Below are 14,582 nucleotides of genomic sequence, written 5' to 3'. Positions count from 1 at the left end.
GTGAGTAAGATGTTTAACGATCCTCTGAGTATATGTCCAAGAGTTGTATATACTATAACTATATCATATAGAAGTCATATTTTTTCTGAGAGTCATGAAGTGGCTTCCCATCACACTAATGAGAATTCTAATGTGCTGTGTCCTTTGTCTGTCTACTTGACTTCCCTCTCTTTTGTGACTACTTCGAGACCATCCTATTTCTCTGAGTTTGCTATATTATTTCATTATGTTATGTGTATTAGTGTTTTTCTTAGAGATTTTACACCCACATGACTCTCTCTCTCTCTCTCTCTCTCTCTCTCTCTCTCTCTCTCTCACACACACACACACACACACACACACACACACACATGACACGTGTTCCTGGTGAGAGTGAATGTAAGAAGAATGCTTTGGATCCAATGGTACTGGACTCACAAATGGCTATGAGCTACCATGTGAGTGCTAAGAATCAAACCTAGGTCCTCTGCAATAACAGGTGCAGCTAGTGATATTCACTGCTCACTAACTCTCTAGTTATGCCATATTTTATCATTGTATATGCTGCCACTGCTTCTTTAATTACTCTCATCCTGTTCTTGTCCAGAGTAAAGTATTTCAAACTAAGCCTAAATAATTTCTAGAACATGACACACCTAGGTGTGCCATGAAACCATATTGTACAGTAAATTTTATGTATGAAAATATTTTGCACTGTTAAAACTAACTTCCATCTAAGTGAGTTAGCAGGTGGGACTTTTGTGACTTAGGGTTGGGGTTAAATGAGGTTGTACAATGAGTCTATCATCCATAGGGCTTGCATTCTTATGAGAAAGAGAAGTCCAAGGGATTCACCCCAAGCCATGTTACTTGCAGAGATGGGGAGATATCCTATAAGAACACAGCAAAAAAGCTTCCATTTACAAGCCAAGAAGGGAAGAGCTTCAACAGCTGACTCTGCTGGCGTGTCAGAGCCATGGAAAATATTTTGTGCTTTTTAAGCCATTTGGGCTGAGGTATATGAAGCAGACTGTTATATACCTGCAACATTCTAGTTTATTTAATATCTGCTTTCCTTGATTGCAATGTCTGCTTCATTTCGTTTTTCTTCCAGGGCTTTATCAGAGAGCTTAGCATATATTAGGCTTTTAGGGAATGTTTATTTAGTGAGTGAAAGCTTGTAATCCTTATTTTCCTTTTGAAAACTGGGGCCATTAGAGAATATGTCTCTTTTATTTGCTGATATGTTGTAGTACATCAAACAAAGAATAACCCATTCATTCATTTCAACCTTTTTCTGATGCATGTAAAAAGCAAAGGAAAAACCTGTGATAACCAAACAAAAGCTCCAGAGATTTAGGCCTACATACCTTTTCAATTAATTAATTAATTTGCTGACAGTCTACACAAAGGAAACCAAGACTAAGATTTTTATTATTGCTTCTTATGATAGTTATAGAGATTCCCAGAGAATAAGTCCTGTGGAAATATATTCCTACATGCCAGGATTTTAATAATGGGTGAATAAGATTTTCCTCTAGACACCCTTAACAGGGCAAAATTTATATTTAGTTTACTTACTAGAACAATATTGAAGTACTGATCTAATCAAGTACTTATTTTTTGATATGGTATTTGTCATTATTCTGAACATGAGATTCTTTTGTTAACACTGATCATTTTTTACTTATAGAGATCTGAGTAGCTAGAATATTGATATAACCTCTCCTATTACATGTAGGTCATCAATGATGGATAAAAGTCTCATGGTGAGAACTGAGTATTGTTCTTCTTGTAGAATCTTTGCCCACCTTTTCTGATCCTTTGTTGATTATAGCCTCATGACTTTTAATTGTGTCTATAAAAACTTTATAAGATTATCCCATTTCCTCAACTATACTGATAAACTAAACAGAAGAAGTGATTAAAAATGATTACTTTTTGCATGTATATGAGCATCCCTGGACTAAATGTACCTGATAACCAATGTGATGATCATGAAGATGCTGCTTCAAGGTGAAATGTAGCACTGCTCAAATGGGAAACACAAAATGACAATGAAAGGTATGAGAACTAACCTTTCAAAAAACATGGTATTAATAAATGCTTCTCTGTCATTGACTTCCAATTATATTGAATTGCAATCCTATGCCTTTGTCCTTAAATATATATTTGAAACAACATAGCCTGGTCTTTATGTTTAGTTTGTGTTTCTTCAAATTTGGAGAGGAGAAATATTTTTTCTTTCACACTGATTCTATGTTTGTAGACATTAATGTCAATTCGTTACAAATCCCCTAGTCTCTCATATCTTAAAAAGAGTTTGTTAACACTGTTGTCCCTGTTCTGAAATTGTAGACTGTTGAGTTATGCAAGTCGGGGTGTCTTTTTATTGTGTGTCAGATACAATATCCTTAAATGTTTGTATGTTTCTTTGCTTATTTATTTACTTGTTCATTTATTTTTTTTATTTTTTTTCTCATTAAACTTGTTTTAATGGGTCTCAAAATTCTGTGACAGATTTTTGGTCAAGTTGTTTCCATTAAAAAGTACTGATTTTGAAAACTAATAACCTAAAACTGCCACACACAAAAAAAAATGGTCCACAAAACATTCTCCTTTCCTTCTGAAGGTTTTACGATGCATTGTTATCATTAACCAGTCTTTTACTATTAAACTTAAATGGCCAATTGAGACAAACAGTTCTGAGACCGTTCTTCCACCACTGATTAAGACTGGGGTGGCAGGTGTTAGGGATAATATTCATTTAGCCTTCTGAGCTTTCTGGGCAGACTTGGTGACCTTGCCAGCTCCAGCAGCCTTCTTGTCCACAGCTTTGATGACACCCACAGCAACTGTCTGCCTCATGTCACGAACAGCAAAACGACCCAGTGTAGGATAGTCAGAGAAGCTCTCGACACACATGGGCTTCCCGGGAACCATATCAACAATGGCTGCATCACCAGACTTCAAGAATTTCGGGCCATCTTCCAGCTTCTTGCCAGAACGACGATCAATCTTTTCTCTAAGCTCAGCAAAATTGCATGCGATGTGAGCTGTGTGACAATCTAGTACAGGAGCATAGCCAGCACTAATTTGGCCTGGGTGGTTCAGGATAATCACCTGAGCAGTGAAGCCAGCAGCTTCCATTGGTGGGTCATTTTTGCTGTCACCAGCAACGTTGCCACGTCTAACATCTTTGACAGACACGTTCTTCACATTGAAGCCCACGTTGTCCCCAGGAAGAGCTTCACTCAAAGCTTCATGGTGCATTTCAACAGACTTTACTTCTGTTGTCACATTGACTGGAGCAAAGGTCACCACCATGCCAGGTTTTAAAACACGGGTCTCCACTCGGCCCACAGGGACAGTCCCAATACCACCAATTTTATAGAAATCCTGGAGGGGCAGTCGCAGAGGCTTGTCAGTTGGACGAGTTGGTGGCAGGATACAATGCAAAGCTTCCAACAGGGTGGTTCCACTGGAACTACCATCTTTGCGAGTGACTTTCCATCCCTTGAACCAAGGCATATTAGCACTTGGCTCCAGCATGTTGTCACCATTCCAACCAGAAATTGGCACAAATGCTACTGTGTCAGGGTTGTAGCCAATTTTCTTAATGTAGGTGCTGACTTCCTTAACAATTTCCTCGTATCTCTTCTGGCTGTAGGGTGGCTCGGTGGAATCCATTTTGTTGACACCAACAATTAGCTGTTTCACACCCATGAGACTTTTATCCATCATTGATGACCTACATGTAATAGGAGAGGTTATATCAATATTCTAGCTACTCAGATCTCTATAAGTAAAAAATGATCAGTGTTAACAAAAGAATCTCATGTTCAGAAAAATGACAAATACCATATCAAAAAATAAGTACTTGATTAGATCAGTACTTCAATATTGTTCTAGTAATTAAACTAAATATAAATTTTGCCCTGTTAAGGGTGTCTAGAGGAAAATCTTATTCACCCATTATTAAAATCCTGGCATGTAGGAATATATTTCCACAGGACTTATTCTCTGGGAATCTCTATAACTATCTAGTCATAAACAAAGGACATTGAGCCTATAATTAGCAATCCTAGAGAAGCTAAATAAGAGGAACCCAAAGAAAAACATATAGGCATCCTCCTGAATATTAACCTTCATCAGGCGATGAAAGGAAACAGAGACAGAGACCCACATTAGAGCACCGGACATAATTCTCAAGGTCGAAATCTGTTTATGACTAGAAACCAAATATAAGTGAGTACATCCTATGCTCCTCTTTTGGGGTCTGGCTTACCTCACTCAGGATAGTGTATTCTATTTCCATCCATTTGCATGCAAAATTCAAGAAGCCCTTGTTTTTTACTGCTGAGTAGTACTCTAATATGTATCTATTCCATACTTTCTTCATCCATTCTTCCATTGAAGGGCATCTAGGTTGTTTCCAGGTTCTGACTATTACAAACAATGCTGCTATGAACATCGTAGAGCATATACTTTTGTTGTATGATAAGGCCTGTCTTGGGTATATTCCCAAGAGTGGTATTGCTGTGTCCAGGGTAAGTAGATCCCGAATTTCCTGAGAAACCGCCACATTGCTTTCCAGAGTGGTTGCACAAGTTTGCATTCCCACCAGCAATGGATGAGTGTACCCCTTTCTCCACAACCTCTCCAGCAAAGGCTATCATTGATGTTTTTTATTTTAGCCATTCTGACAGGTGTAAGATGGTATCTTAAAGTTGTCTTGATTTGCATTTCCCTGATCGCTAAGAAAGTTGAGCATGACCTTAAGTGTCTTTTGGACATTTGAACTTCTTCTGTTGAGAATTCTCTGTTCAGCTCAGTGCCACATTTTATAATTGGGTTGATTAGCCATTTACGGTCTAGTTTCTTGAGATCTTTATATATTTTGGAGATCAGACCTTTGTCAATTGCGGGGTTGGTGAAGATCTTCTCCCAGTCAGTAGGTTGCCTTTGTGTCTTAGTGACAATGTCCTTTACTTTACAGAAGCTTCTCAGGCTCAGGAGGTCCCATTTATTCAATGAGGTCCTTAATGTCTGTGTTGCTAGGGTAATACGTAGGAAGTGGTCTCCTATGCCCATGTGTTGTAGAGTACTTCCCACTTTCTCTTCTATCAGGTTCAGTGTTTGCAGACTGATATTGAGGTCTTTAATCCATTTGGACTTGAGTTTTGTGCATGGTGATAGATATGGATCTATTTTCATTCCTCTACAGGTTGACCTCCAGTTTTGCCAGCACAATTTGTTGAAGATGCTCTCTTTTTTCCATTGTATACTTTTAGATCCTTTATCGAAAATCAGGGGTTCATAGGTTTGTGGGTGAATGTTAGGGTCTTCTATTCTATTCCATTGGTCGACTTCTCTGTTTTTATGCCAATACCAAGCTGTTTTCATCATTGTAGCTCTGTAGTAGAGTTTGAAGTCAGGGATAGTAATGCCTCCAGACGATCCTTTGTTGTATAAGATTGTTTTGGCTATTCTGGATTTTTTGTTTTTCCATATAAAGTTGATTATTGCCTTCTCCAGTTCTGTGAAGAATTTTAATGGGATTTTGATGGGGATTGCATTGAATCTATAGATTGCTTTTGGTAGAATTACCATTTTTACTATGTTGTTCCTCCCAATCCAGGAGCAAGGGAGATCGTTCCATTTTCTGGTGTCTTCAATTTCTTTCTTCAAAGACTTTAAGTTCTTGTCAAATAGATCTTTCACAACCTTGGTCAAAGTAACCCCAAGATATTTTATGCTATTTGTGGCTATCGTGAAAGGTGATGCTTCTCTGATTTCCCTCTCTGTTTCCTTATCCTTAGTGTATAGGAAGGCCACTGATTTTTTGGAGTTGATCTTGTATCCTGCCACATTACTAAAGGTGTTTATCAGCTGTAGGAATTTCTTGGTAGAGTTTTTGGGGTCGCTTATGTATACTATCATATCATCTGAAAATAACGAGAGCTTAACTTCTTCTTTTCTGATACAAATCCCGTTGATCCCCTTATGTTGTCTTGTTGCTATTGCTAGAACTTCAAGCACTATATTTAAGAGGTATGGAGAGAGTGGACATCGTTGTCGCGTTCCTGATTTTAGTGGGATGGCTTTGAGTTTTTCTCCGTTTAATTTAATGTTAGCCGTCAGCTTGCTGTAAATAGCTTTTATTATATTTAGGTATACCCTTGTATCCCTAATCTCTCCAAGACTGTTACCATAAAGGGGTGTTGAATTTTGTCAAATGCTTTTTCAGCATCTAATGAAATGATCATATTGTTTTTTTCTTTCAGTTTATTTATATGGTGGATTACATTGATAGATTTTCCTATGTTGAACCAGTCCTGCATCTCTGGGATAAAGCCTACTTGATCATGATGGATAATTTTTCTAATGTGTTCTTAGATTCGGTTTGCCAGTATTTTATTGAGAAATTTTGTGTCGATATTCATGAGTGAGATAGGCCTGTAATTCTCTTTCTTGGTTGGTCTTTGTGTGGTTTTGGTATCAGGGTAACTGTAGCTTCATAAAAGGAATTTGGCAATGACTCTTCTGTTTCTATATTGTGAAATACACTAAGGAGTATAGGTATTAGCTCTTCTTGTAAGTTCTGGAGAATTCTGCAATGAAACCATCTGGTTCTGGGCTTCTTTTTGGAAGGGAGATTTTTGATAACAGTTTCTAGTTCTTCGCGACTAACAGGTCTATTTAGATCATTCACCTGGTCTTGGTTTAGCTTTGGTATATGGTACTTATCTAAAAGAATGTCCATTTCTTTTACATTTTCTAGTTTTGTGGCATACAGTCTTTTGTAGTAAGATCTAAGGAGTCTCTGAATTTCCTCTGTGTCTGTGGTTATGTCCCCCTTTTCATTTCTGATCTTATTTATTTGTGTGTTCTCTCTCTGTCGTTTAATTAGTTTGGATAGTGGTTTGTCGATCCTGTTGATTTTCTCCAAGAACCAACTTTTTGTTTCATTGATTCTTTGGACTGTTTTCTGTGTATCTATTTTCTTGATTTCTGCCCTCAGTTTGATTATTTCCAGTCTTCTACTCCTCCTGGGCACGTCTACTTCTTTTTTTTCTAAAGCTTTCAGGCGTGCTATTAAGTCTCCGATGTATGCTTTCTCTGTTTTCTTTAAGTGGGCACTTAGTGCTATGAACTTTCCTCTTAGCACTGCTTTCATAGTTTCCCATAGGTTTGAGTATGTTGTCCCTTTATTTTCATTAAATTCAAGGAAGACTTTAATTTCTTTCTTGATTTCTTCCTTGACCCAGGTGTGGTTCAGTAGTTGACTGTTCAGTTTCCATGAGTTTGTCTTCTTTCTGGAGGTAGCATTGTTGTTGAATTCTAACTTTAATCCGTGGTGATCTGATAAGACACAGGTGGACACTGATATTTTTTTGTATCTCTGGAGGTTTCCTTTGTTTCCGAGTATGTGGTCAATTTTCGAGAAGGTTCCATGAGCTGCAGAGAAGAAGGTATATTCTTTCCTATTTGGGTGGAATGTTCTATAGATGTCTGTTAAGTCCATTTGATTCATTACCTCCATTAATTCTCTTATTTCTCTGTTAGGTTTCTGTCTGATTGACCTGTCCATTGCTGAGAGAGGTATATTGAAGTCTCCTACTACTTGTGTGTGTGGTTTGATGTCTGCTTTGAGTTTTAGTAATATTTCTTTTACATAAGTGGGTGCTTTTATATTAGGGGCATAGATATTCAGGATTGAGACATCATCCTGACAAATTGTTCCTTTCATGAGTATAAAGTGTCCATCTCGATCTCTTCTGATTGATTTTAGTTTGAAGTCAGTTTTGTTAGAAATTAATATGGCCACACCTGTTTTTTTCTTAGGACCATTTGCTTAAACACCTTTTCCAAACCCTTTACTCTGAGTAGATGCCTGTCTTTGTGGTTGAGATGTGTTTCTTGCAAACAGCAGAATGTTGGATCCTGTTCTTGTATCCAATCTCTTAGCCTGTGCTTCTTTATAGGTGAATTGAGACAATTAATATTAAGTGATATTAATGACCAGTGGTTGTTTACTCTGGATATTCTTATTGTTTTTGGAAGTAGAATTTGTGTGTCTCCCTTCTTTGAGTTCTGCTAGTGAAGGGTCGCTAGATGCCTCAGTTATTGTAGGCAGTGTTGGCAATGTTGGATTCCTTGGGTTGCGATTTTCCTTCTATTACTTTCTGTAGGGCTGGATTCATGGCTACTTATTGTTTAAATTTGTTCTTATCCTGGAATGTCTTGTTTTCTCCATTTATAGTGAACGAAAGCTTGGCTAGGTATAGTAGTCTGGACTTGCATCCATGGTCTCTTAGCTTCTGCAGTACTTCTATCCAGGACCTTCTGGCTTTCATTGTTTTCATAGAGAAGTCAGATGTAAGTCTGATCGGTTTACCTTTATAAGTTACTTGGCCTTTTTCCATTGCAGCTCTTAATATTCTTTCTTTAACCTGTATATTTTGTGTTTTGATTATTATATGGCGAGGGGATATTTTTCTTTTATCCAGTCTGTTTGGTGTTCTGTATGCTTCTTGAATGTTCAAAGGAATATCTTCCTTTAGGTTGGGAAAGTTTTATTCCATAATTTTGTTAAAGATATTTTCTGTGCCTTTGAACTGTGACTCTTCTCCTTCTTCTATTCCTATTATTCTTAGGTTTGGTCTTTTTATTGTGTCTCATAACTCCTGAATGTTTTGTGATGAGAATTTGTTGGCTTTGCAGTTTTCTTTGATTAGTGCGTTTATTTTCTCTATGGTGTCCTTAGAATCTGAGATTCTTTCTTCTATTTCTTGTATTCTGTTGATTATGCTTGTTTCTTTAGGCTCTGCTCGTTGACCTAGATTTTTCATATCCAGCTGGTCCTCATTTTGTGTTTTATTCCTTGGTTCCTTTTCAGTTTTCAATTCTTGAACTGTTTCCATTACCTGTTTGATCGTTCTTTTTTGGTTTCCCAGGGTATTATGTATGTATTTACTCATTTCTTCAAATTTTTGGTTATACTTCTCATCCATTTCTATAAGGGCATTTTTCACATGTTGTTTGAGGGACTCTATTGCTTTCCTAAAGTCAATTTTTTCCACTTCTTCTGTGTTAGGTTGTTGAAGACCTTCTGTTGTAAGATCATTGGGTTCTGGTGTTTTCATGCTGTTTTTCAGATTATTGGGTGAATTCTTGCCTTGGCACCTGCCCATCTCCTCCTATTGATGCTATCTAAGGGGTCTTTTAAAACTGGTTCAGGTTTCCCTGCTGGCCAGGGGCTCCTCTTACAAAAATGCCCTCGCTCTGTTTCCTGGTTCCTGCCAGGGGCCAAGATCCCTCTAACCCCTCAGAAGGGTCTTCAGGAATAGGACCCAGCTCCTCCTTTGCCAGTGACCTCTCCAACCGAAGGCCTACCTCTTTGATTTAATTGTAGTGGGGCGATCTGCTCTCGGTGTTTCGCGCGGTCCCTGCAGCCTGCGTCTGTTGCCATGATGGTACCCGCTGCCTGAGGCCTGTGTCCTCTGCTGCTGCTCCAGTCCCAGCGGATCCCAGCCAGTCCCAGCCGGTCCCAGCCGGTCCCAGCCGGCCGCCTCCGCCATCCGGGTTCCAGCCGCCTCCGCCGTCCGGATTCCGGCTGCCTCCGCCCAACAAATAGGTTTCTTTGGGTTAATAATAAACTAAGGTATAATATAATATCATATAATATGATAGAAATAATATTTTTCAAAAGGACAAAATAAGAAAAGAGTTGAAAAGGAACAAGAAACAGACAGAGTGTTCATGATACCTTCATTTGTACACTCATCAATCTCATAAAAAACACAAAACTGGAAGGCATAACACATATGAAAAGGACCTGAGATAAAAGGGAAATATATATGTGTGTGTGTGACTAAAATTAAAAATAAGATAAAATTAAAAAAATAAAAACTGCCCTGAAAAAACAGTATAGCACAATGAACCTCCAAAGGTGCCACTGAGTTAATTTTCTGTTAGCCAACTACTGCTGGGCATGTGGCCTATCTTAGTGGACACATCTCTAGTCCAGAAACAATCTCTAGTTGATAACCACTTGCCCATGAAAATTTAGATTGCTCCATGGGAATATCACTGGAAAAGTCGTCTTTTCTAAAAGATATGCTGCATGTTCAGTAGTAGATGGCCAACAGATGACGAATTCAATGATATCTTTGGAGGTTCCTTGTCTCATAATGTTATGTCAGGTTGTTTTTTAATTTAATGTTATTTTTATTAGATACCTTTTTTCATTCTTTCTAGAACATAACATTAGTTTGCTGTTTCAACTAATAATATGACAATATAGAATTTTATTTTTCAAATAAGATTTCTCTGTGTAGTCTTGGCTCTCTTTGAACTAGCTGGGTAGACCAAGAACTCACAGAGATCCACCTGCCTCTGCCCTCAAGAGCTGGGATTGAAGGCATGTGTCACCACTGCCCAGTGACAATATAGCTTTTCTAGAAAATCTACAAACTTTTACTAAGATTTACTTAGGTTGAGCGATAAGCATTCATCATTAAACATTCATCATTAGCACTTGTATTTGAGTTCCTGCCTTATAAATGACATTAAGATGAAATAGCAATGAATGCAAGGACTCCATATGACAATGAACAACACTATGACCATTTCTATCTTTACATAGGTTTATGTATCAGATAGCTTTAGCTGCTGATTTTGCCTAATTGTGTTGAATGCTATGTATAGTGCTGAATTTCTGAAGCATTAGTTTATACAGGCTGTGGTTTGACTAACTAATTCCTAAGGAACATTTGTGAAGTCTTGGTCCTTAGGGGGATGATGATGAATGTTGGCTGAACCTTCTGTAGCTGATCACTGAGGGGAGGTCATTATGTACAGTTACATGTCATTCCAGGAGACTGTGTGACTCATCCTCTCCCTCTTTTTCTTTTCCTTCCTGGTCAGGAGGTGAACAACTTACTCTGTCACATGCTCTCACTCTTGTGTGTTTTACCACAGGTGCAAAAGAACAGGGACAATCAGTTATGAACTGAAACCTCCCAAACTTTGAGGTCAAGTCAATATCTCCCTCTTTTTTTGAGAGGTTAGCTATTTCAGATGTTTCATTTTGTTAATGAGAATTTTAGTAATGAATCTAGAATGTTTCAAATACTTTGAAGAGCAACTGTACTTTGACCTGGACTCAGTTAATGAGAATTAGCTGCATAAGTTTTAGTCTGAAACAGTCAAAATCTCAAGGTGCTTTTCACAAATGCATTTAGTTTGGTGGCCACTGCCTCTGATCCCAGTTTTCCTTATCTATAGTTCAAGTGTTTTTCTCCAGATTAATTTAGCTTGTCTCATAATTTAACCTATCTACTATATTGTTTGCTTTGCTTTTCACACTGAAATGATTTTTCAGGAATTTCTTTTTTGCTCAGAGTGTTTTTAACTCTAAAAGAAGAGGAATCATTATTACCAGTCTTCAACATGGAGTTTAGTTGTTCATGACTCTCCTAGTTCATGTTTCTATTGCTGTGAAGAGGCAATATGACCACAGCATCTTGTTTAAAGAAAAAAATTTAATTTGGATTACTTGCTTACAAGTTCAGATATTCAGTCAACTATCATCATGACAGGGAGTATGGCAGCATGTAGACTATAAAATGTGGTGCTGGCTATATCTTGATCAGAAGGCAGCAGGAAGCTGACTGACAGTCACACTGAGGGAAGCTTGAGCAAAAGAAACTTCAAAGCCCACCCCCACAGTGACACACTTCCCCAGACAAGGCCATGTACACTCCAACAAAGTCACCCCTCCAAATAGTACCACTCCCTATGGGGTTATGGGCTCCAATTACATTCAGACAACCATGACAATAAAACCCCAGTTTATGAATGTCTTATATTTTTGAATTTGTTGGGAATATTTATTTATGCAGATTTCCAGCTTAGCCCTGATGAACATGCAATATTTACAAATTTTAAACTCTAGTATTCTCAAAACAGTAAGACATCATGATGTTATTAAAACATGATTTAAGCCCAATTTATCTGATATGCATTCTTTATAGAGACATATCCATTACTTACTTTCCTTGCAATTAAACTAAACACCCCCTTTTAATTAATAGTATAATATGACTAAAGTTATAACCCTATAGATTTGATATTATAAATTATTACTTGATGTAGAAATCATACTTTGCTAAGAGACATTCTGGAAGTTCAGACATTGAGTAAACAAAACAAAAAAATAAAACTATGGTAGCATCAATAGGAATTATTTCAAAAATTAATCTAAATATAATGAATAAGCTTTTCCTGTAAAGACAGAGGTTTGTTAGATATAATTTTTAAGAAAAATAAGATACAACCAAATCTTCTGTATAGGAGATATTCAAATAGAAACATGCAGTTATGCAAAAGTATAAAATATAAAAATATGGTATTATGCAATCATACTTTAAAAATGGTTCAAAGAAGGACTTTCAAGCTGGGCAGTGGTGGTACACCCAATTAATCCCAGTACTTAGGAGGCAGATGCAGGCAGAGCTCTGTGAGTGTGAGGCCAACCTGATCTACACAGTCAGTTTCAGAAGTGCCAGGGCTGTTACACAGAAAAACTCTGTCTTAAACAAAACAGCAATGACAAAAGGTAAAAAGCTACTGATAATTTTTGAACAAACTTGATAGAATAAAAAAAACTGTTTCAGAAAAAAGAAAGAAAAAATAAGAACCTGTGAGTTCTAACAGATTAAATGAAAGAGGAAGAAAATGGTAGTTTGAACAAAGAATAAGTTTTATTCATTTTTAATATTAAAAAGTACAAGTATTTAAGTGAAGGCATTTTGTATTTGAGAAATTAAAGTATCTATAGCTTCCTGAGATAAAATAATTTCATAGAAGATTATCATAAATAATAATGCAGATCAATGAGGACTTGAAAAGTCCTGGGTCTCTACATGAAATTATTGTAGTACTGTACCTCTAGTGCTAATAAGGCCTTTGGTTGGTACTGAAGAACATTTTACTGTGTATATCTACTCACTCCCATCACCATTTTAAGACAAACGATATGAGGCAGGACCTTGTGCATTTTGTTCATTAATCTTTGTGTTTTGAATTGAAAATCATTCTCTGCCTGTAGTGAATATTCATTTATTATTAGTCAGTTGAATGAATTTGAAGGAAAAAAGGTTACATATCTTTACATAACTTCATGTATCTTAAATTAAAAAGAAGCAGCCATTATTTCATTTATTCCTTAAACAAACATTTGTTCAGCGTTTACCACATACTAAGGCCTATTGGGGTATGAATTATATGCCATGAGTGGATGAGGTAAAACGTAAGTTCTCTCCTGAAACTCATTGTCTATATAAAACCACTACAAACAGCTCAACAAATCAAATCAAGTATGCAAGACTATATAAGGTATAAGTAAAGCTTTCATGGGTGGCAGGTGACATGTAATTAGAACCTGTCATCTTCCATGGGTCACATGGAAAATTGAACTTATCATCTGCTTCTGATAGACAACAAAGAAGGACAAGTTTCTATATTGTCTTCGTGGCCTCTGGATCCTCCCAGAAAAATAGCTCAGAACGAAATATCCTACACTTGGCAATTGGAGTTTAATTTATTTATTATGACTTCCAGCAGCACTGTTATCCACCCATTCAGGATGCATCTCCTCTGACTCAAATTTTTTCTAATATACATATTATAAAAGAAGAATTTATTTTAATTTTGGCTCTTCCAATGTTTTGTTTTATTGAGAATTTAATGAAATATCATCAGAACTCTTTTCCATTTTTTCCCATTCAATTCCTTGGCTGTCTTCCACATGTTCCCTCCCAACATCGTCTTTATTTTAGATATCCAATGAAGTCCAGTTAGTACTGTTTATAAATGCATAGGAGTGGGTCCATTATCTAGAGCTTGGAAAACCTACACGTGGTTATGTCGTCTAAAACAACCACCCATTAGTTACTGTTAACTACCAATAGCTCTTTAGTAAAAAGTGAGGTGTGGAGATCTTCTACCTACTCTCTGTCAACATTTTGATATCTTGGTCTTGGAGCACACCTGCTGCGATGCTATGGGTGTGATAGCCATGCCAGGGCCATCTTCTAGTTCTGTCTAAGTCAGTGTTCTATTGCTGTGAAGAAACACTATGACCAAGGCAACTCTGATAAAAGAAAGTGTTTTGCTTAGAGTTGCACAGGATTAGTTTATTATCATCAGGGAGCATGACAGCATTCAGACAGGAGTTGTGTCTTCGGGCAGAGAGAGAATCTGGTCCTGGAATGGACTTTCTGAAACTTCAATACCCATCCCACCTCTTAATCCTTTTAATCCTATCAAAATGTTCTACTCACTAGTGACTAAGTATTGAAACATGTGAGCAAATGGGAACGTTTTTTTTTTCAAACCACCACAAGCACATACATTTCTTTCCAGTCCCTTTCCCAAATACTCTCTAAGTTTAAGGGCAGTTAAAATAGATTTCCCATTAGGGCTGAGTACTGAAATCTATTATTTTCATCACTTTGATCAATTATATATATTTCTACATTGCCTCTTCTCTAATTTAAAAACAAGGTGCTTTGACAAAAATAACAGCAGCATCT

At 37.1% G+C, this 14,582-nt stretch overlaps 1 protein-coding gene across 1 annotated transcript; it reads right to left on the bottom strand.

Annotated features, from left to right (window-relative positions):
• Nucleotides 1-2,536: 2,536 nt before the first annotated feature.
• Nucleotides 2,537-3,705, bottom strand: LOC121439855 (elongation factor 1-alpha 1-like). Its single transcript, XM_041640470.1, has one exon. The coding sequence runs from the start codon at nt 3,703-3,705 to the stop codon at nt 2,743-2,745; it is 963 nt and encodes a 320-aa protein (XP_041496404.1). The 3' UTR covers nt 2,537-2,742.
• Nucleotides 3,706-14,582: the final 10,877 nt, after the last annotated feature.

This window comes from Microtus oregoni, unplaced genomic scaffold (genome assembly GCF_018167655.1).
Source record: "Microtus oregoni isolate MIOR12 unplaced genomic scaffold, Mior012 000063F_ref0000156, whole genome shotgun sequence".
NCBI classification, from domain to species: Eukaryota; Metazoa; Chordata; class Mammalia; order Rodentia; family Cricetidae; genus Microtus; species Microtus oregoni.
This window is presented reverse-complemented; position numbering and strand designations above follow the sequence as displayed.